We start from the raw sequence: 24269 nt of genomic DNA, 5'->3' as shown, positions 1-24269 counted from the left end.
GAACCGCATGCCAGTTAAGAGTGTTGCTGCTACTGCACTTGTCGAAGGACCTTGTGTTTTCTGCGGTTGTAGACTGAATTTTAGTATTGACATTAATGATATTTTTGATCATGGTAATGGTTGGCTCACTGTAGCCATTGTATGTGGAGGTACGGGAGTTCGTAATGTACCTGGACTTGAAAGTTTCGTTGATAGAGACATTATCGACTATCGTACCTACCATATGGCAGTACTTGCAAACTACTTATAAAAATAAGCAGACGTACGCAGTTTCTTTTGATTCACTCAACAATGTATATTCAAACATCAAAACTTTTACAACTCTCATTCTCCACATAAACAAGTCAAGTAAGTCTCCTCATGTAGCCAAAGGTTAGAAACAAAGTTCACTTACACATAATAGAGAGTTGGCTTAATAACCAAGTCCAGTCTCATCCTGAACCTGAATACACGTCTTATTCTCTCCAAGTCCAAGATGAGCATCCATTTAACAATATTTCAACTGTTCTTCCATTTTTTCACTACAATAGTCAAAGTTTATAGTCAAAGTTATAAAACAGTATGGAACAACACAGAAGTTCCTTGAGTCTGCCGTGTTCTTTGATTAAACTTCCATGACGCGACGGGCAAACAGTTGACAGTGTCGTTTGACCACTGTGTCTACAGTCTTCTTACTACACATTTCAGACCTGCAAGCACAGACAGGTGATGCACAATTGATAAGCTCTCTTACAGTTATATTTAAAATATTGTTTGTTTGAGATGGTGGAAGGCTGAGGGGTTCCAGAATTTATGCGGAAATTCTCAAAACACTACAAGCCTTTTTTCATGCTTCATAAACGAAGTGTTAGCTATGATTCAATTGTTGTTGTTGTGGTCTTCAGTCCTGAGGCTGGTTTAATGCAGCTCTCCATGCTACTCTATCCTGTGCAAGCTTCTTCACCTCCCAGTACCTATTGCAACCTACATCCTTCTCAATTTGCTTAGTGTATTCATCTCTTGGTCTCCCTCTACGATTTTTATCCTCCATACTGCCCTCCAATACTAAATTGGTAATCCCTTGATGCCTCAACACATGTCCTACCAACCGATCCCTTCTTCTAGTCAAGTTGTGCCACAAACTTCTCTTCTCCCCAATCCTATTCAATACTTCCTCATTAGTTATGTGATTTACCCATCTAATCTTCAGCATTCTTCTGTAGCACCCCATTTCAAAAGCTTCTATTCTCTTCTTGTCCAAACTATTTATCATCCATGTTTCACTTCCATACATGGCTACACTCCATACAAAGACTTTCAGAAATGACTTCCTGACACTTATATCTATACTCGATGTTAACAAATTTCTCTTCCTCAGAAATGCTTTCCTTGCCGTTGCCAGTCTACATTTTATATCGTCTCTACTACGACTATCATCAGTTATTTTGCTCCCCAAATACCAAAATTCCTTTACTACTTTAAGTGTCTCATTTCATAATCGAATTCCCTCAGCATCACTTGACTTAATTCGACTACATTCCATTATCCTCGTTCTGCTTTTGTTGATGTTCATCTTATACCCTCCTTTCAAAACACTATCCATTCCATTCAACTGCTCTTCCAAATCCTCTGCTATCTCTGACAGAATTACAATGTCATCGGCAGACCTCAAAGTTTTTATTTCTTCTCCATGGATTTTAATACCTACTATGAATTTTTCTTTTGTTTCCTTCACTGCTTGCTCAATATACAGATTGAATAACATTGGGGAGAGACTACAACCCTGTCTCACTACCTTACCAACCACTACTTCCCTTTCATGTCCCTCGACTCTTACAACTGCCATCTGGTTTCTGTACAAATTGTAAATAGCCTTTCGCTCCCTGTATTTTACCCCTGTCTCCTTCAAAATTGGAAAGAACATATTCCAGTCAGCATTGTCAAAAGCTTTCTCCAAGTCTACAAATGCTAGAAACATAGGTTTGTTTTTTCGTAATCTAGGTTCTAAGATAAGTCGTAGGGTCAGTATTGCCTCACGTGTTCCTACATTTCTACGGAATCCAAACTGATCTTCCCCGAGGTCGGCTTCTACTAGTTTTTCCATTCATCTGTAAAGAATCCGTGTTAGTATTTTGCAGCCGTGACTTATTAAACTGATAGTTCGGTAATTTTCACATTTGTACACACTTGCTTTCTTTGGGATTGGAATTATTATATTCTTCTTGAAGTCTGAGGGTATTTCGCCTGTTTCATACATCTTGTTCACCAGATGGTAGAGGTTCATCAGGACTGGCTCTCCCAAGGCTGTCAGTAGTTCCAGTGTTGTCTACTCCCGGGGCCTTGTTTCGACTCAGGTCTTTCAGTGCTCTGTCAAACTCTTCACACAGTATTATATCTGCCATTTCACCTTCATCTACATCCTCTTCCATTTCCATAATATTGTCCTTAAGTACATCACCATTGTATAGACCCCTATATACTCCTTCCACCTTTCTGGTTTCCCTTCTTTGCTTAGAACTGGGTTTCCACCTGAGCTTTTGATATTCATACAAGTGGCTCTATTTTCTCCAATGGTCTCTTTAATTTTCCTGTAGGCTGTATCTATCTTACCCCTAGTGAGATAAGCCTCTTCATCCTTACATTTGACCTCTAGCCTTGCCTGCTTAGCCATTTTACACTTTCTGTCGATCTCATTTTTGAGACGTTTGTATTCCTTTTTGCCTGCTTCATTTACTGCATTTTTATATTACCCAAGGAGTTCTACTAGCTGTCGTCTTTTTACCTACTTGATCCTCTGCTGCCTTCACTACTTCATCCCTCAAAGCCACCCATTCTTCTTCTACTGTATTTCTTGCCCCCATTCTGTCAATTGTTCCCTTATGCTCTCCCTGAAACTCTGTACAACCTCTGGTTCTTTCAGTTTATCCAGGTCCCATCTCTTCCTTTTCCTATTATCGAATTCCAAACACCCATGACTACAAAATTGTCATCTCTCATAGCTATTTGATTAATTTCTTTTTTCACATCATAAATTTCTTCACTCTCTCCATCATCTGTTATGGAGCTAGTTGGCATATAAACTTATACTACTGTGGTCAGCATGGGCTTCGTGTCTATCTTGGGTACAGTAACACAATTCACTATGCTGTTTGTAGTAACTTATCCAGCCTCAGAGCTCAGTTAGTAGTACAAAATGTACCTGTTACCACACTCAGTTAGGTGGCTTGCAGAGTTTGATGTAAATGTAGATGAAAACCAAATTGACTTTCATAAAGGATGTTGTGGATACTGAGATGATTGACAATCAATTTGTACATGATTTTTTTCATGAGTTTGTAAATAGATTTTTGAAAGGGAGATTGAGTGATAGTTTGTGACATTACTTTTATCACCTTTTGTGCTAGTGACAATTCCTTCTTTCATAGGTATATTGAAGATCTGGCTTCTATGACAGTTTTTCAATATCTTACCAGAAATATTGTTCACACCAACAGATTTTTATTTTTAATCACTTAATTATTCTTTCGATTACATGTATGTAACAGTAGGTAAGGATATCAGTAGAGATTGTTTGCTGATAGCTCTCTGTAGAACGAACCTTTACAACCTACCTTCTCAGTACTGTTAAAATGTTTATTCACTGTTTCTCCAACCATTTTGGGTTTCTTGATAATATTGTCTAATTTCTGTCTGTGTTATGGTCCCTGTTTTTCTGCCAGTTTCCTTCTTTATCAATTCCAAATTGTTTTTATTTTGTTTTCTGACATCTTACTTTCAGATTTTATGTACTTGTGCTTGGATTTATTTGTTACCTTCTTTAGGGTGCTACAATAAACTTTGTAGTGCTGCTGTTTCCTGGGGTCATTAAAAATTCTCAGAGAACTATATAGCATCCTCTTTGTTCTGCAGGATGTTTTTATTCTTGCAGTGAGCCATGTCTTTTTGTCAGTGGCTATAAGACTGTTATATATACACACACACACACACACACACAGCCTTATAGCTGCTGACAAAAAGACACGGCTCAGTGCAGGAACCCTATTTTTTGTGGGGTGGGGGGAGTAGCTTCAAAGAGAGAATGTACTGCTCTTTGGCTTTCATTTTTTTAACTGAGTTATTATTCTTACTCTTTTTTATTATAATTTTCTATGTAATTTAAAGCTAGACTTTATCTATGTTTAGGTGCTATAAACAATACTGTCATGTACTCCAACCTTATAAACAACAATTCTTACTTATCAAACAAAGAAAAGTCCAGCATGGACTACAAAAATGTGGAAAGGATAGATTACTACTCAGCAATAGATGAGGTGTTGAGTTGCAAACAGGCACAGCGGTGGTGGTGGAGAGGGGGAGGGGGGGGGGGGATCTTGTGATCAGGCCCTGAAGACCACACAATAGTACAATAGTCAATTAGTCAATCAACTGCTATGTCACCCTCAATCATTCATCATTGGATGCGCTATGGAGGGGCATCAGGACAGCACATTGCACTTCCGGCTGTTGTCGAATTTTCAACCTTGGAGCCACTACCTCTAAATCAGATAGCTACTCAGTTGGCATCACAAAATGGAGTGCACCCTGGTCCAGTCCTCCCACCAAGGATAAATCCATGGCAATACCAGGAATGAAACCTGAATCCCCAGGATGAGGATCTGTCAGGGCCGTGGAGCTGGACTAAATGAAAAAAGATTACTAAAAGTATCATGTTTTGGTCAAAACCCTGCTCCGGGTAGTAAGTAAAAAACGAACACACGCACAACTCACAAACACATTGCCACTGTCTCCATCTGCTGGAGCTTGACTATGAGAGGTTTGAATACCTGTGAAGCCTCGTTCAGAAACAGACCTCCAGTGCCTTGTCTCTCCAGTCATGTAGCTTCTCCCTTATATCCACTGTCCAGTCTCAAAGGAGCACTCCTCAGTACCACCCAGGCCTGGAGCAATTGATCACATTCTCTGCCAGGCTTTTGATTACCTTTTGTCATGTTCCATGTTCCGAAATGAGTTATACTCCCATAACTCAACCCCACCCCTCCCACAGCAATATTCTGCCAGCCACTGAAACTGTGCAAAACCCTTGTCCATCCCTACTCCAGCCCTGGTCCCAACCCCCTTGCCTCATGGCTCATATCTCTGCAATAGATCTCCCATTCAAGATGTATCCCATATATCCTTTCATTACTGCATACTCCAGTCCTGTTACGTCATTATCAAGTACTCCAGCCCTGCCATGTCATTACCAAGTACCCCAGTGCTGTTGTGACAAAACAAGCTGGGATAATTTTACTTCCCCTCTTGTTTTACTATCTACCTCCTTAAAATCCATTCTGTTCTTAACTAATTACCATTAACATACTTAGTATAATCTGCATTGGCCTTCAGTTTTAAAGAATATAACACGAGATCTAATTTTGTGCTTAGTTTTATGTATGTAATTGATTTTCTAATTTATTTCAGCTATTCCTAGATCTAATTTTGTGCTTACTTTTATGTATGTAATTGATTTTCTAATTTATTTCGATTATTCCTAGTTAGTATCTTTCATTAGAGAGCGAAAATAGTAATTGTTTCGTTACTTAAATTCTGTTGTTGACATACAAACAAATATAAATTCTGTACTAATTGTAAGCATTTGGAATACAAAATGCTTGTTATCTTAAATTATCTATTTGGCTCTATTTGAAAACATTTTTAGCAAAGTCAGCTCTTAATTCCAAAGTAATTAACAGTTTTGTCAAAAGTATTGTTTACGTATCTATATTTGTTAATTTCACGATTTAAACAAGTAATTCAGCCAACTCTGGTAGTAGAAGAAAGATGGAGTTTTTCACTGTATTCAGTTAATTTAATGAGTTAAATTTTAATTGTACTTTCTGTAAATTAAATTTCAAACAGTGTGTAGTTTCTTTCAAGAACTGTGTACATTGTGGTTAGGTTTTTACTCATCATAGATGTTCGACAGTAAACTATTGTAGCAGTATGTGGATGGTTCTTCTGCTAACTATTAATGAGGCTTATGGAAAGTTAAACAATAGTGCAGTGGCCATATATAACTCTGTATTGTTGGGGGGGTTGTGAAAATTTAAAGAAAAAGACTGTGAAAAGCAACTGTGCCTCTTTCGGCTACATCGTTGAATGTGGTCATTGTTTACTTCGAAACCCCATTCTTCAGCCAGTGTAGCAATGCAGTATGTTGACACTAAGAACAAACAAATGAAGAAACAAAGTAGGCAAACCACTACAGTGTCACATCATTACCAAGTACCCCAATCCTATCACAGGGATCTTGCATCCCATCAAACACAGGGATACGTATGAAAGGAGCCACATCATCTACAAGCTAAGCTGCAACCATTGTATTTTCTACAATGGCATGACAACTTACAAGCCTTCTATCTGCATGAATGGCCACTATCAAGCTGTGGCCAAGAGACAACTGAACCACCCAGTTGCTGAACATGCAGCACAGTATGATTTACTTCATTTTAAGACTACTTCACTGCCTGTGTCACCTGAATTCTTTCTACCAGCACAAGCTTTTCTGAATTGTACATGTGGGAACTCTCCTTATGGATATATCCTATGTTCCCATAAGCCCCCAGGCCTCAACTTTCGCTAGGCTCTGTCCACCCATCTGTCCTCTTCTCTACTCTCACTCCAGCACTACACACTCCTTCTATCCCACCAACGCCCCACAAGTCTTTTTTGCTTCTGCTTCATTTCTCTGTCTCTCACACACTCGCCCCCTCCCACCTCCCATCACACCTCCTTACCTCCACCACGACCCCTGCAGACTGCAGCTCAGCCATAGTCAGGCCCCAGTGCCTGGAGACAGTGACCATGTATGTGTGAGCCATGCTTTTGTGAATGTGTGTGTGTTTTCTACTTCGGAAGAAGGACTTGATCAAAAGATGAAATATTTTAGCAGTCTTTTTCATTGTGCATCTCTGCAACTCAGTGCCTCCTCTGTGTGGTGAGAATCAATCTATCCTTTCTATACAGTCCTTACGAATGTAATCTGTCTAGAATTTCTCATGTAAAACATGTCCTAGTCATAGAACCTTGGCTGTTTTTTGGAAGTCTTCTTTTTAAATTACATAAATATATTTTTTCCTTGCAGATCGATCACTTTGATCAGCAGTATGCCACAATAGAGAAAATGGATCCTACAGCAGTCTTTTCAGGATGGTTTCAGGTTAATTTACAGCCATTTAAAGAAACACTTCTCATTAATGTAAGTGAATGGAGCAAACTTCTCAAACAGCACCTGGAAAATCATGTTATTAACAGGTAAATATTTTTTTATCCTTTTTTTATCCAGCTGAATATCTTAATGAAGTGTAGGAGTTCTGAAAATGAATTTAAAGCATTATCCAGAAGCAAGTTATTCATGCAGCTGTAGATTTGCTTTTGTTTTTAAAGTAAACTCATGACACACAACCCTTATTTGTCATTATTAAAACCAAAAAAATACATTATTGTGAAGGACGTGTTTTCCTGTATTTTCTTGTGTGTCCTGTTCATTGGGTCTCGACAACAAAACAATGCAATTTTTGCAGTTCTCTTTATTATATTTTTGTATTGCAACATTTTCTTTTTGATGAAATGGTTTTTCATTTCAAAAATGTCTGCTTGGTATTGAGGAATACTATCATTCACCCATCATTCTTTTCTTTTGAAATTATAAAAGATTTTACAGAAATGCAAGCAAATATGTTATTTTCCCAACCCTTTATTCACAAGATTTTTCCCTGTGTTTGTTCCTGTACCCAGTCTTCATAATTTTACTTACAGCAATCATGATACTCTAGGTTCAAACTGGGTGCAAGCATGGTACTAGAAACTTTGGTTATTGTATGATGTCCAGATTAAAGTTTCTAGGGCTGGAGGAATTTGTCAAGAGCTCATCATACGGTGTTTTGTGCTTTTACAGCCAGCTACATAATGTAGCACTTACGAGTAATATTAAATATGTTGCGCTAGCCTTTGTAATATTTTTTGTCTTACGTATGTTGAAATGTGTGGTATCTGATATGCTCTGGAGTGCTAACATGATTGTAGTCAGTTAAAATGATGCTTTCCTAAGAACCTTAAATTTCACCATTTTTGAACTTAACAATCATTGAGTGCTAATCCCTGAAACTATGATTAATCACTCAAACTTTTCTATTACTTCTTTGATGAGAGTGCTGAGTTCAGTATGTTCTCATACCAATCAAAATTGTGCAAACTTTGCCAACTTTAAGTTCTTACAGCAAGATTATAGTTTTTAACTTTAATAATGTTTAATCTAACATTGGTAGTAATAATGTGCCGCAAAGTACCAGAACATTATCTTTTATTCAAACATTGTTTGCAAAAAAGGAAATAACTTTATTCCTACCATTTGATGAGGTGGCGGAAGATTGGAAAGCAATCGAACACCATGTGTTGCAAAATTTCCACGCCTTCCATGTTAGATGTGGAGGTAGGTCATGCACTGATTTTTTCATGGGTTTCTCCAGCCTTGTATCAGGCATTGTGGCAGTTGGTCCCTTTACAGGAACCTTCGTCATTTTTGTTTAACACTTTATATTCATTGCTGCCCTCCTACAATTGCCACTGCACCAATGTCAGTTAGGGTTAAATTATACCAGCACAAGAATCAGACCAATCAGTCTTACTGTGCCTGGCCTACAACCCACCATGGCCTTAGTCACAAGTGCCAGTTTGTTATGGCCAAGTCAAAAGAATCATATGCAAAAGCCATGGTTTACAATGTTATCATCCGTCCTGTCCCGGATAAGGAAGTCTACAGTCATATGAGGTCTCTTACAACAATGGTTTGCAGCTGTAAGCCTGGTGTGACATCATGGTGATATGGGGTGACCTGGCAGTGTCCACTGCGTACAGGGAGGGCGACATAGCAGCTGTGCAAGCTGGCCAATCTGGTTGCTTTTGCACAGCTTGTAAACAGCATTCAAGCCACTGCTCACTGTTGCCACTGTGTGCATCTTGTTACTCCCAATATGACACATCAGAATGTCCCCAGCACTGGACCGCCTGTCGTAAGTGTTGAAAAAAAGGTCACATTGCAGTAATCTGCCACTCAACTGCACAGGTTGCAACATCAGAGAATAAGGATATGGATATCCAGAATGTGTTGTCATCAGAGCTGTTTCCTGATCAGGATTCCAACAAGCTTTTTATCAAGGTTTTGGTTTGCTCATGACTACTGTACCTACAAGTAGGCACCAGCGTGATGATTTCGCTGCTTAATGCCGAAACATATTCAGACCTTGGCTGTCTGCCTCAGTTGCCGTAAACAAGTGCCTCTGAGGGTACAGTAAACAGAAAATCTCCTTGCTTGTCCAGTTTGCAGTTGAAGTTAACCTATTAATCAGTGACTTGGCCTATTACCTTTTTTGTCATCTTTAATATTAGTTTAGCAAACCGTTTTGGATTTGATGCCTTTCAGGCATTTGTCCTTACAGTCATGGGCTCCATACAGTTGGTATCTGCCAAAGCCCCCTATCTGTGCTCAGATTTTAAGATATCATTGTGGAAGGCCTAGGGTGTGCTACAAACTTTCAAGCTCACATAACCTTGAACCAGTCAGCTCATCCTAGATTTTCTCGTGCTAGGTAGACCCATATAGCACTGTGCTCCTAAGTCATGGCAGATCTGGATAGGCTTGCCTCTCTACGGGTTGGAGTTCCCATTTCCTCTAGTGAATGGGCCAGACCCCTTGCCCCCATAAAGAAACCCACTGGTCAAATGTAACTGCAGTGATTGCCAATCACCACTGGTTTATTCCCAGGACATCCACCATTACACATCCTGTATATCTCCTTCTCCGCAAGGATGCTTCCTTCGTCTGGTCTCCAGTGTGCGACAAGGCCTTCACCATACTGCAGGAACACCCCAGGTCAGCACTGTGGCTAGGTGCATTTGATCCTGACAAACAATTACTTTTGGCTACGGATGCCTCACAGTAAGCTGTGGGGACAGTCCTTGCCAAATGGAATGCAGATGGCTCAAAGCAGCCACTGATGTTTGTATTCTAAACTCTCAGTCTAATACACATCCACAACTGTTTTCATGGTTGCCATCAAATTCCAAATAAATGTGGACCACAAGCCATAAGTTTTGTTATTTAGTCAATCCACCCAGATCCCCAATAAGGTGGCCCATGGGTTGGTGTGTGTTTTCATTTTGACATCTCCTCCCAACAAGCGGTAGATATGTTTCCAGTCAATAGAAAGGTAACAGTGTCTGACCTCTTCCTCAAGCAGGTAGTCCACTTCATCCAGTAGAGCTGACGCAGACGCTGAAGAGACAAGCCTATTCTTGGCGCAAGATGGTGCAGTTTGGACAAAATATGTCATTCCTGTGGTTTCTGTGGGATAGAAAAAGTATCTTACCTCTCTTGTTGATTTGTCCTTGCTGATGTAGCCTGAAAAAGAGAAAGACACATTCTGATGGGGGTTAGTAAAACTCAATCCCTCACTAGGCCACGCCAATGCGTGGTTGGCCTGTGATGAGTTGTTGACCCAGTCCACGGATGAGCTGGTTGTGGGAGTGTCCCGCTTTCTCGTAGAACTTCTTGGCGATGGCAGGAAACCTGTCTTGGAGAGGCAGGATCCCAGTGTCCTCATCGAGTTGGTGCGTCGAGAAGCACCTCGGAAGTCTTCAGGGCATGGTTCTGTATCCGCTGCAGAATCACAATGTGAGCATCTCCAGCTTTCCCCCAGACCACGGTCGCATACTCTAACAGTGGGCGGACCAAAGTTAGGTGTAGTATGATGCTGTGTTGCGGTGGCAATGACGACTGCAGGTTAAGCAGCGGATACAGGGCGCGAAGGCATTTATTGTTCTCCCTTTCACATCACGGATGCGATGCTTCCAGGTGAGCCTGTGGTGTACATCTACATCTACATGATTACTCTGCAATTCACATTTAAGTGCTTGGCTGAGGGTTCATCAAACCACAATCATACTATCTCTCTACCATTCCACTCCCGAACAGCGCACGGGAAAAACTAACACCTAAACCTTTCTGTTCAAGCTCTGATTTCTCTTATTTTATTTTGATGATCATTCCTACCTATGTAGGTTGGACTCAACAAAATATTTTCGAATTCAGAAGAGAAAGTTGGTGACTGAAATTTCGTAAATAGATTTGCCGCGACGAAAAACATCTTTGCTTTAATGACTTCCATTGCAACTCGTGTATCATATCTGACACACTCTCTCCCCTATTATGTGATAATACAAAACGAGCTGCCTTTTTTGCATCTTTTCGATGTCCTCCGTCAATCCCACCTGGTAAGGATCCCACACCGCGCAGCAATATTCTAACAGAGGATGAATGAGTGTAGTGTAAGCTGTCTCTTTAGTGGACTTGTTGCATCATCTAAGTGTCCTGCCAATGAAACGCAACCTTTGGCTCGCCTTCCCCACAATATTATCTATGTGGTCTTTCCAACTGAAGTTGTTTGTAATTTTAACACCCAGGTACTTAGTTGAATTGGCAGCCTTGAGAATTGTACTATTTATTGAGTAATCGAATTCCAACAGATTTCTTTTGGAACTCATGTGGATCACCTCTCACTTTTCGTTATTTAGCGTCAACTGCCACCTGCCACACCATACAGCACTCTTTTCTAAATCATACAGCAATCTTTTCTAAATTGCTTTGCAACTGATACTGGTCTTCGGATGACCTTACTAGACGGTAAATTACAGCATCATCTGTGAACAACCTAAGACAACTGTTCAGATTGTCACCCAGGTCATTTATATAGATCAGGAACAGCAGAGGTCCTAGGATGCTTCCCTGTGGAACACTTGATATCACTTCAGTTTTACTCGATGATTTTCCGTCTATTACTATGAACTGCGACCTTCCTGACAGGAAATCACGAATCCAGTTGCACAACTGAGACAATACACCATAGGCCCACAGCCTGATTAGAAGTCGCTTGTGAGGAACGGTGTCAAAAGCTTTCCGGAAATCTAGAAATATGGAATCAACTTGAGAACCCCTGTCAATAGCGGCCATTACTTCGTGCGAATAAAGAGCTAGCTGTGTTGCACAAGAACGATGTTTTCTGAAACCATGCTGATTACGTATCAATAGATCGTTCCCTTCGAGGTGATTCATAATTTTTGAATACAGTATATGCTCCAAAACCCTTCTGCAGACCAACGTCAATGATATAGGTCTGTAGTTCGATGGATTACTCCTACTATCCTTCTTAAACCCTGGTGCGATCTGCGCAATTTTCCAATCTGTAGGTACAGATCAATCGGTGAGCGAGCGGTTGTATATGATTGCTAAATAGGGAGCTATTGTATCAGCATAATCTGAAAGGAATCTAATTGGTATACAATCTGGACCTGAAGAGTTGCCTGTATCAAGCGATTTGAGTTGCTTTGCAACCCCTAAGGTATCTGCTTCTAAGAAACTCATGCTAGCAGCTGTTCGTGTTTCAAATTCTGCAATATTCCATTCGTCTTCCCTGGTAAAGGAATTTCAGAAAACTGCATTCAATAACTCAGCTTTAGCGGCACAGCCGTCGTTAACAGTACCATCGGCACTGCGCAGCGGAGGTATTGACTGCGTCTTGCCGCTTGTGTACTTTACATATGACCATAATTTCTTCAGATTTTCTACCAAATGTCGAGACAATGTTTCATTGTGGAACCTATTAAAGGCATCTCGCATTAAAGTACGTGCCAAATTTCGCGCGTCTGTAAATTTTAGCCCATCTTCGAGATTTCGCGTTCTTCTGAACTTCGCATGCTTTTTCCGTTGCCTCTGCAACAGTGTTCGGACCTGTTTTGTGTACCATGGGGCATCAGTTCTGTCTCTTACTAATTTATGAGGCATGAATCTCTCAATTGCTGTTGCTGCTATATCTTTGAATTTGAGCCACATCTCATATACATTTGCACAGTCAGTTCAGAAGGAATGGAGATTGTCTCTGGAAGGCCTCTAGTGATACCTTATCCGCTTTTTTAAATAAAATTATTTTGTGTTTCTCCCTGGTGGATTTGGAAGAAACGGTATTGAGCCTAGCTACAATGACCTTGTGATCACTAATCCCTGTTTCAGTCATGATGCTCTCTATTAGCTCTGGATTGTTTGTGGCTAAGAGGTAAGTGTGTTTTCGCAACCATTTACAATTTGCGTGGGTTCGTGGACTAACTGCTTGAAATAATTTTCGGAGAAAGCATTAAGGACAATCTCGGAAGATGTTTTCTGCATACCACCGGTTTTGAACAAGTATTTTTGCCAACATATCGGGGGAAGGTTGAAGTCCCCACCAACTATAACCGTATGAGTGGGGTATTTATTTGTTACGAGACTCAAATTTTCTCTAAACTGTTCAGCAACTATATCATCGGAGTCTGGGGGTCGGTAGAAGGAGCCAATTGTTAACTTAGTTGGGGTGTTAAGCATAACCTCCACCCATACCAATTCGCATGGTGTATCTATTTCGACTTCACTACAAGATAAACCACTACTGACAGAGACTAACACTCCACCACCAATTCTGCCTAATCTATCTTTCCTGAACACCATCTGAAACTTCGTAAAAATTTCTGTAGAACTTATTTCAGGCTTTAGCCAGCTTTCTGTACCTATAACGATTTCAGTTTCTGTGCTTTCTATTAGCGTTTGAAGCTCAGGGACTTTCCCAGCACAACTACAACAATATACAACTACAATTCCGATTGTTCCTTGATCCAAGCACGTCCTGTATTTGCCGTGCACCCTTCGAGATTGCAGCCCACCCTGTACTTTCTCGAGGCCTTCTAACCTAAAAAACTGCCCAGTCCACGACACACAGCCTCCGCTACCTGTGTAGCCACCAGCTGAGTATAGTGAACTCCTGACCTATTCAGTGGAACCTGAAACCCCACCACCCTGTGGCGCAAGTCAAGGAATCTGGTATTTCTCTGTCCCACTCCATGGGATAGGTTCTCCCAAGATTTCGACTGGTGAAAGCTCTGGCAGCAGAAGTCTTTGGGTGAAGACAACTGCCTGGCTCTTCGTGGCATTGAATTTCAGCCGCCATTTTGTTTTCCATGAGCCCAAGGCATCACACCCACATTGGAGGCAGTTTCTCAGCACTTGGGCGTTCATGCTGCAAGTGAACAGGGCCGTATCATCTGTGTACAGCAGCAGTTCAACTCCTGCCACTTTCGGGGCATTGACAGTGTACAGGGAGTACAGTGAGGGGCCGAGGACCAACCCCTGCGGCACTCCTGCACATATCTGCCGGTCTGTGTACGTACTGTCATCAGCACTCGTGTGGAAGTGTCGTTCAGACAGGTACGACCGCAGTAGCATCATGTGGGACGTCGGTATCCCTTGTTCAAAAAGTTTGAACTTGAGAATGTCATGCCACACTGTGTCACATACTCGGGAGACATCGAGGAACACTGCCCCAAGGTATTCCCTTGTTTCCATTGCCCTCATCACCTGTTCTATCACCCGCAGAAGCTAGTGGGAAGTGGCATGTTCATTCTTCTCGAAACGCAAACTGCTCGTCTGGGATGATGCCCTCCAAGGTGACATGTCGTATCAGTCTTCTCACGTACAGGCTCTCGAAAACCTTCGAGAGGGACGGGAGCAGGCTGAAGGGTCGGTAGCTGGATGTCTGGCATGGGTTCTTGCCAGATTTCAGAATCACCACAACCTCCACATGTTTCTACGCAGAGGGGATCCAGTAGGGTAAATCTTTTTGTCCTCCAGGCTGTGTTTCTGACCTGCTTTATAACTACAATGTTTTGTGCCATAGTCTCTTGGTCTTAGGTGAGGTCCTCTTACTCTCCCCAGATGACACAGCTCCCAGGGTCGTTATTCCCAGGCTTTGTGGTGGGAGGTCTTACAGCTCTTACATGAGGGTCACTGGGGTGTTTTCTGCAGCAATGTCTTGGCTTGCAGACACATTTACTGGCCCAGCACTGAGCAGGAGCTGGAGCATTTGGTGGTTGCTGCATGTCCCCAACGTGTTTGTCAACAGACAGCTCCCAAGGCTTTGTTCCCCCCGTGACCTCCAGCAACCCAGTACTGGGAATGCATCCATGTGGATTTTGTGGATCCATTTATGGATGTGTTTTGGCTGATAGTCATTGATGTGTTTTCACATTTACCAGTGTTCCTTAGACACTACCGAAGTGGCTATTCGTGCGCTCTCAGAATTTTTTTCTGTGGAAGGTCTCCTGGTTACTCTCGTTTCTGACAATGGGCCTCAATTTCTTTCGTAGGCATTTCACAATTTCTGTGTCTGGTTAGGCTCCCCTCCGTTTCACCCCCAGTCTGATGGGGATGTCGAGCACATGGCACACATCTTTAAGACCCACACAAAAAAATATTTGCAGGACTTCCCCACAAGGGAGGCATAAGTTTTTTGTGACGACCTACCGTATGACTCCTGTTTGTTCCTGTAACCTTACTGAGCTTCTCCACAGCTGCCAGCCAAGGACAATGCTCCACCTCCTCTGTCCAGGGTCCAGTTCACCATTATATTCCATTGATCAAATTTTCTGCTGGGGTCAGCAGTCTAGACATGTGGGTTTGGTCAGTGCCTACACTGGTTACTAGCAGCCATCATGTTTCAAAACAGTCACTGAATCTGCACGGTCATGACTGGAAACTGAGACGTCCGGGCACCATTTGATATCAGCTCTGTGTCTGGGTGGACCTCCCCACACCATCCATGACACCACCTGTGTTAGTGCCCTGGTTGCTGGGTGCCACCTATCTTTTGGTGTTCCAGCGTCCTCTTCCACCTGTGTCAGTGCCTCCACCCAATGAGCCTATGACTTCGCAGCCTCTGGCTGCAACTCTGGTGGCCCTCCAACCAGTGCACAGGCTCCTCACCATTTCAGTGTCACCTGTGCGACGTCAGTCTGTGGCAGAGTTGCCTCCACATTCCACACCGGACATCGCCAGGAATCCTGGCTTGGGCTGCCCATTGCTGGACCTGTTGTCTTAAATTCCGATGGGGGGGAGGGGCACTTGTCACACTGGCCTCTTTTGCCTGTATGCTAAGGTCTCCAGCAACTAGGAGTTGCTACCATCTCACTTCTGAAGCCTCTATGAACATGGATGCTGTCTCCACATTGCAGTTGTCCACACTTTGCCCAAGGAATTGGCAATACTCCAACCCCAAAGGGGCAGGGTGTAGAAGGACCTGCACATATTCCACACCTGAGATCCAGATGCACAGTTGTAAGGCATGTCGCTGAAGTCTGTAGTCACTAGAAGTGTGAGAGGCTACTGCTTAAGGATGCATTCACAGGCTCTTCTCCTCTGTGCACTCTACCAGCCAGCTGACACCTTATGGAATCAGGCCCGGCCAGCCTCACCCTTAGTTATATATTAACATTTTGACTAGGATGGGTGTAGCCACTCTGTGGCAGGTGTCTTCTTGTACAAGTTATTTCTAGATGTAATAAAGTGTTATGTCTGCCATTCTATCTGTGTTCTTGTTGTTAGAACAGCTCTGACTTTATAAACTCAATATATTGAGCATGTCATACTTTTTATACTTGGAAAATTTGTTCAGTGTTTTACCTTGAACACATTTATGGCTAAGTGTTTTTACAATTATTGTGAGGTATGGCTTGGTGGCTCAGTAAATAAGCGTCTGATAAACATATACAAATCCAGCATGTCAATTTGAATTCAGACCTAGCGTTTTTCTGTCACTTATTACTTTTTGATCTCAAGCAATGACCAGTGTAGATGAAAAATAACAAATTGCACTGTGGTTTGCAGTAGATGTTGAACTGTAGGTTATGTTAGTTAGAAGGTTGCCGGAAGGCAAGGGTATGCCACTTCCATTAGCACCATACCAAGTAAAGCAATGTGATCTTCAAACCAAACTTTCGACTGAGGACAGCTTTATGGTTTTACAGCAGTTCTATACACTTTCTATAAGTTTAGATATAAGTGTTTGCATTTGTTTTTTAGATTTGGTTGTGTTACTAGCAGTCAGTCTTACTGTAATACAGTTTTCTATCTGATGTACCTTGAGAGCATTAAATTCTTTACTTCCTTTCATTTATTTTAATGTGTTCAGCAATATATTTTGAAACCACATGCCAGTTGCACTAGGTGGATCTTAATGTTCTCTTGCTAGCACATGGTTATGTGTAGAGTCATGATTTGCAAGACAAGAGAGTTTCTTGATGAAAAAGTTCTGTAGTCAAATTGGGTTGTAAAGTGCACAAATAGGACACCTAAAAAGAATTTTTACACCTTTTGTTAAAGCATTAAGGTGGTTACAACTTATTGATCTTTCTTATAAGTCTACAAATCTTATTAGGCACCTTACTTTATTATTAATAGTTACTACCTGCTTCATAAAATTCCCTACACTTTCATGACTGATTTCCATGTAGTGTTTCCTATTTGTTGCATAAGACTCATTAATATCATAACACTACTCTCTTATTCCAACATTATACAAAAGCAACACAATGAAAATGTTTTGTGAGCTGTGTAAGTGCCACAGGATGTTGACTGTCCTCTGAGTTTAGAACATAATCAATGAATCCAGTTATCATCATTTTATTTGACCATCCTTCCTCAAATTAGTTTTGGGATGGATGTTGTATTATATATTTTTTTGTTTGTTTATTCTTATAATGATGGTGTTTTTTTTTTTACAGATTTCAGAAACATGTGGATGGTAGTTACTGGTCTTTAATTGCATAATTTTTGTTTGCTGTCTTGCTTAGATATTGGCTTTATGTAATATTCCCCAACAAAAGTAGGACATAGTGCACTTCCGTGTAATAGATAAGTTCCCCACGACAAATGGCTTGTACCGTCATGATTATCAAATGGTAGTAATAAATCACATGTCAATCAGGATTAGGTAAGAAAGAAAATGTGCAGTTTCACAAAATCATGAATGCTGACTGAGCCACACTGTTCTTAGTGAATTACTGGTCAAACAATAACTAAGATTATCAGTAGCACAAAATATATGAGATGTACAATTCTTTTCTACAAATATTTTAGAACTAATCAAACAATAGAAAATCCAGGATGGAATGTAACAATACCAGAGAAGGAAAGTTGCTACTCATCACATAGCAGAGATACTGAGTCATGATAGGCACAACAAAAAGATTAGCACAATTAAAGCTTTCTGCTATTAAGGCCTTTGTCAGAATTAAACACACATATACACACGCACGCACACACAAACACACACACACACACACACACACACACACACACACACACACACACACACACACACTCACGTAAACGCAACTTGCATACACTTCTGCAGTCTCAGAGAGCTGAAACCACAATGTGAACAGCAGCACCAGTGCATGATGGGAGTGGCAACTGGTGGGGTAAGGAGGAGGCTGGGGGGGGGGGGGGGATAGTATGGTAGGAGTGGCGGACAGTGAAGTGTTGCAGTTTAGATGGAGGGCAGGAGAGAAAGTGAGGAGGTGGGAGGGTGTAAGTAGTGGACAGGAGAGCAATAAAAAGAAATTAAAAGACTGGGTGTGGCGGTGAAATGACAGCTGTGTAGTGCTGGAATGGAAACAGGGAGGGAGCTGGATGGGTGAGGCCAGTGAGTAGCGAAGGTTGAGGCCAGGAGGGTTACGGGAACATAAAATGTATTGCAGGGGAAGTTCCCACCAGCACAATTCAGAAAGGCTGGTGTTGGTGGCAAGGATCCATATGGCATAGGCTGTGAAGCAGTCATTGAGATGAGGGATATCATGTTTGGCAGCATGTTCAGCAACAGGGTGGTCCACTTGTTTTTTGGCCACAGTTTGTTGGTGGCCGTCCATGCGGACAGACAGCTTGTTGGTTGTCATGCCTACATAGAAAGCAGCACAGAGGTTGCAGCTTAGCTTGTAAATCACATGACTGGTTTCACAGATAGCCCTACCTTTGATGGGATAGGTGATGTTAGTGGCCGGACTGGAGTAGGTGGTGGTAGGAGGATGTATGGGACAGGTCTTGCATCTAGGTCTATTACAGGAGCATGAGCCATGAGGTAAGGAATTGGGAGCAGTGGTTGTGTAAGGATGGACGAGAATATTGTGTAGGTTTGGTGGACGGTGGAATACCACTGTAGGAGGGGTGGGCAGGATTGTGAGCAGGACATTTCTCAATTCAGGGCACTATCCTTCCCATCCTACTGTGCTATTCCACTGTCCACCGAACCTACACTTTATACTCGTCCATCCTTACACAACCCCTGCTCCCAATCCCTTACCTCATAGCTCATAACCCTTTAATAGACCTAGATGCAAGACCTGTCCCATACATCTTCCAACAACCACCTACTCCAGTCCGGTCACTGACATCACCTATCCCAACAAAGGCAGGGCTATCTGTGAAACCAGTCATGTGATTTACGAGCTAAGCTGCAACCTCTGTGCTGCATTCTTTGTAGGCATGACAACCAACAAGCTGTCTGTGTGCATGAATGGCCACGTGCAAACTGCAGCCAAAAAATAAGTGGACCACCCTGTTGCTGAACACCCTGCCAAACATGATATCCCTCATCTCAATGACTTGTTTCACAGCCTGTGCCATATGGATCCGTCCCACCAACACCAGCTTTTCTGAATTGCGCAGGCGGGAACTTTCCCTGCAATACATCCTATGTTTGCGTAACCCTCCTGGCCTCACCCATCCAGCTCCCTCTCTGTCCCCAGTTCAGAACTACACAGCTTTCATTTCACCGCCACACCCAGTCTTTTAATTTCTTTTTATTTCTCTCCTTTCCACTACTTACCCCCTCCCACCTCTGCACTTTCTCCCCTGCCTTCCATAATCTGCTATATTTTATAACTTTCACACTACTGGCCATCAAAATTGCTACACTATGAAGATGACATGCAGACGTGAAATTTAACGTACAGGAAGATGATGCTGTGATATGCAAATGTTTCGCTTTTGAGAGCATTCAAACATGGTTGGCGCCGGTGGCGATACCTTACAACGTGCTGACATGAGGAAAGTTTCCAACCGATTTCTCATACACAAACAGCAGTTGACCAGTGTTGCCTGGTGAAACGTTGTTGTGATGTCTCGTGTAAGGAGGAGAAATGCGTACCGCCACATTTCCGACTTTGATAAAGGTCGGATTGTAGCCTATCACAATTGCAGTTTATCGTATCGTGACTTTGATACTCATTTTGGTCGAGATCCGATTACTGTTAGCAGTATATGGAATTGGTGGGTTCATGAGGGTAACACGGAATGCCATGCTGGATCCCAGTGGTCTCGTTTCAATAGCAGTCGAGATGACAGGCATCTTATCCGCGTGGCTGTAACAGATTGTGCAGCCATGTTTCGGTCCCTGAGTCAACAGATGAGGACATTTACAAGACAACAACCATCTGCACGAACAGTTCGATGACGTTTGCAGCAGCATGGACTATCAGCTCGGAGACCATGGCTGCGGTTACCCTTGACGCTGCATCACAGACTGGAGCGCCTACGATGGCGTACTCAACGACGATTCTGGGTGCACAAATGGAAAAAGTCATGTTTTCGGTTGAATCCAGGTTCTGTTTGCAGCATCATCATTGTCGCATCCGTGTTTGGCAACATCATGGTGAATGCACATTGGAAGCGTGTATTCGTCATCGCCATACTGGCGAATCACCCAGCGTAATGGTATGGGGTGCTATTGGTTACACGTCTCGGTCGCCTCTTGTCTGCATTGATGGCACAGTGGACGTTACATTTCAGATGTGTTACGACCCGTGGCTCTACCCTTCACTCGATCCCTGTGAAACCCTACATTTCAGCAGGGTAATGCACGACCGCATGTTGCAGTTCCTGTATGAGCCTTTTTGGATACAGAAAATATTCGACTACTTACAAACGCAATTTGGAGCACTACATTGCATGAAACGAGTAAACCCAGTGCCAGTAAGATATATGATCCGGAATGAGATTTTCACTCTGCAGCGGAGTGTGCGCTGATATGAAACTTCCTGGCAGATTAAAACTGTGTGCCGGACCGAGACTCGAACTCGGGACCTTTGACTTTCGCGGGCGAGTGCTCTACCAACTGAGCTATCCAAGCACGACTCACGCCCCTTCCTCACAGTTTTACTTCTGCCAGTATATCGTCTCCTACCTTCCAAACTTTACAGGAGAGCTTCTGTAAAGTTTGGAAGGTAGGAGACGAGATACTGGCAGAAGTAAAGCTTTGAGGAGAGGAAGGGGCGTGAGTCGTGCTTGGGTAGATCAGTTGGTAGAGCACTTGCCCGCCAAAGGCAAAGGTCCCGAGTTCGAGTCTCGGTCCGGCACAAAGTTTTAATCTGCCAGGAAGTTCTAAGATAAATGATCTTTAACTTCCTGATGGCAGTAGGTGTAAGAAGGATGGTATTAGGTTCAAGTTATTGGCCATTAAATTCAGTAAATTCTGTTAGTAACAGAAAACACAAGGAATTGGCCTGTGGTATGCAGCTAACTTATTTTAGTTAGAGAGACATTACATTGTCCACCAGTATACATTGGTTTTGCCAACACAACTGTTGAAGAGATATGCAAAATGTACAAAACACATTAGGTCACAGAAGGGCTGGGTGTGATTTCATCCAAAATGCTGAAATTTTGCTTTGATTAGATAGCACTCCCCGTAAGTGAACTTCTAATCACTTGGTGACTCAAAGTATACTTTCTAAAAGAGTGAAATATGCACTAGTAATATTATTTACATAATGGGGATAAACAGATGACCTTTAATTATAGACCTCTCACACTCAAAAATTTTTGAGAAGGAGGCGTATAACAGAATATTAAATCACCTTTCAACCAATACTTACTTCCATTTTTGTAAATGATAACCTGCAGAACAAGCAATGTATGATCTGATAAATTTGTTTATGGTAGTACTAAAGAAACCTGTAGCCATTTTGTGTGACCCTGTCAAGACATTCGATTCCATGATGGCATTCCCTTGCGTTGGTGCAGTATATTTTTGCTGTTGAAAACTTAGGGTCATGTAAATAAATGATGCCATGGTAATAAAGATAAATTTTGAGAGCAGAAACATTAAAAATCATGTTTCATAAAGTTTAATATAAGGATGATTTATCAGCATTGAAGGACTTCCCAAAAGCTGTGATGTATGAAGTATACTGATAAATGGTACAAATATATCTATTCTGCATTTCTGTGAAAGCAGAACTAACACAGGGTGCAAAGGGATCACTGTTCCATTCTGGTGCTGTGAGGGTTGTAATCGAACTCCATGCTGGACCCTTCACTCATGTCACAATAAGAAAACAACGAGCAGCAAGCAGTATATTGTATTTGGTAATGGCTGATGTGCAATTGCCTGCTGTGGATGGTTAAACGGTAGTATCATAAATGAATTAGTGTAGGCCCAACCTCTACCGATATTTGGTGCAACCACAGGTTAAAACACCCGCCACCTAAAACTGTCACATTATAAGTGTCCACATTATACCAAGTTTTGGACTTTAGCAGACAGGTAAATAAACAAGTTTCTTTGTTCTAACATGTTAGGTCCCATGGCCAAGTCCTAATTTGAATTATGCAGTATTAATTTTGTACACACCATTCTACCACACTCATCCTACGTGGCACTGTGGCATTCAGCACACTGATGTGGTATTAGTTCATGCATCTTTTATTTTGTAAATGCATTCTTTCTGCCCATTAGTATATAACTGTATTCATTCCACACCCTTGGAGGCTTTCATTTAGTATGGGGCATATGGAGAATAATGTGAAAATGAATGAAGGGCCTCTGAAAGATGTTTATTTATTGGTTTCACACAGTATTAAGAGTATGCTGCTGTAGAATACTTGTAAATACTTTTTAGACAATAGCGGCACAGTTCAAGATATTTAAGCCATAAGATATTATTTTGTGAAAGTATACAAAGTACCTACTCTATCCTGTATGAAATGAACACAGTGAAAGAGATTTACAGCAGCAAGGCAAGGAGAACTGTGCTTTTTGATTAACTTATCCTTGTGCTAGTGTTACCTCAATTTATTATCCATCTGTATGTCCAAGAGTTTCACATATGACGCTTGATTTAGTGTGTGTATACAATGACCATTTCTCTCTCTCTCTCTCTCTCTCTCTCTCTCTCTCTCTCTCTCTCTCCCTCCCTTTCTTTTCACATATAAGCAATTTTTATTAATTTGGAAATACATAATGTTAGTTTTTGTAAGCTAAAATTTAAGCTGTTTACTATGAACTAGTTCTTAAGCTGTTCCACTATTCTCTCTGAAATGGATATATTTATGTAAGCAGTATACTTACACAATCAGCAAACACCACAGTTTTTGGAAAGTCTTCCAGTGTCTGATATGTCATTTCTATATCTGACTTTATGAAACAAAGTATTTAATGTTTCTACTCTCAAAATTCACCTGTATTCCCATAGTATCATTTATATTCTGTAGTAAAAATATGCTGCACCCATGCAAGGGTGCCTTATAAAATGGTTTCATGTTCCTTTAGTTTTACCATAAATGACTTTATGAAAGCATATTTTGCCTGTTCTGTAGACAATAATTTACAAAAATGAAAATGAGTATTTGTTGAAAAGCTATTGTTTGAAAAGCAATTTAATATTCTGTTATGAGTTTCCTTATCAAGAGGCATTACAACATGTCCTTGGTTCTCACCACCTATCAGGACTTAATACACGTTAATTTCTTTGGTCTCAGTATTTATCTTCAGCAACTACTCCTTCTTCACCCCCTTTTAGTTTTCTATATCTTTCATTTTTCAATTTTCTGAAAACCGCATATTTTTTCTGCCCTCCAACCCCCCCCCCCCCCCCCCCTCTTGCACACACACACACACACACACACACACACACACACACACACACTTACCCCCGCCCACGTCTACCACATATAATGCAGTATTATTAGCTTGTACATGACATTTTGCATTTTGTCAATAATCTCTGTCCACCTTTACGTTCTCAGGTTTTCAGAAATCCAATGCTGCCTCCAACAATCAGTCTTTACTTCTCATTGTGTCTGATAAGACTCCCCTTACATGGGTTTCTGGGTGACTTTTCGAAACTCTCCCAATCAATCCTCCTGCTAGAAAAAGAACCACTGGCTCTAAAAGCCTTCAGATTTCAATAACTTTATATGTGATTTCTCCTGCCACTGCTTTGTTAGTAATTTTTTTGTAAATCCAATAACAAAAGAGAGAGAGAGAGAGAGAGAGAGAGAGAGAGAGAGAGAGAGAGGAAGGATGGAGAGAGAGAGAAAATGCAGTCTTGAGTGAAAA

General features: G+C 41.6%; 1 protein-coding gene across 1 annotated transcript in view; it reads left to right on the top strand.

Annotated features, from left to right (window-relative positions):
- The window catches only part of LOC126277970 (dynein beta chain, ciliary-like), a 694172-nt gene that overhangs the window by 157117 nt on the left and 512786 nt on the right, over positions 1–24269 (top strand). The window contains exon 9 of the mRNA XM_049977623.1: positions 7103–7272. Within this exon, the coding sequence (XP_049833580.1) occupies positions 7103–7272 (170 nt within the window). The remainder of the gene's footprint in view (positions 1–7102; positions 7273–24269) is intronic.

Source organism: Schistocerca gregaria, chromosome 6 (assembly GCF_023897955.1).
Source record: "Schistocerca gregaria isolate iqSchGreg1 chromosome 6, iqSchGreg1.2, whole genome shotgun sequence".
In the NCBI taxonomy this organism is placed as follows: Eukaryota; Metazoa; Arthropoda; class Insecta; order Orthoptera; family Acrididae; genus Schistocerca; species Schistocerca gregaria.
Note: the sequence above shows the minus strand (reverse complement) of the source record. Positions and strands in the feature narration are given on the sequence as shown.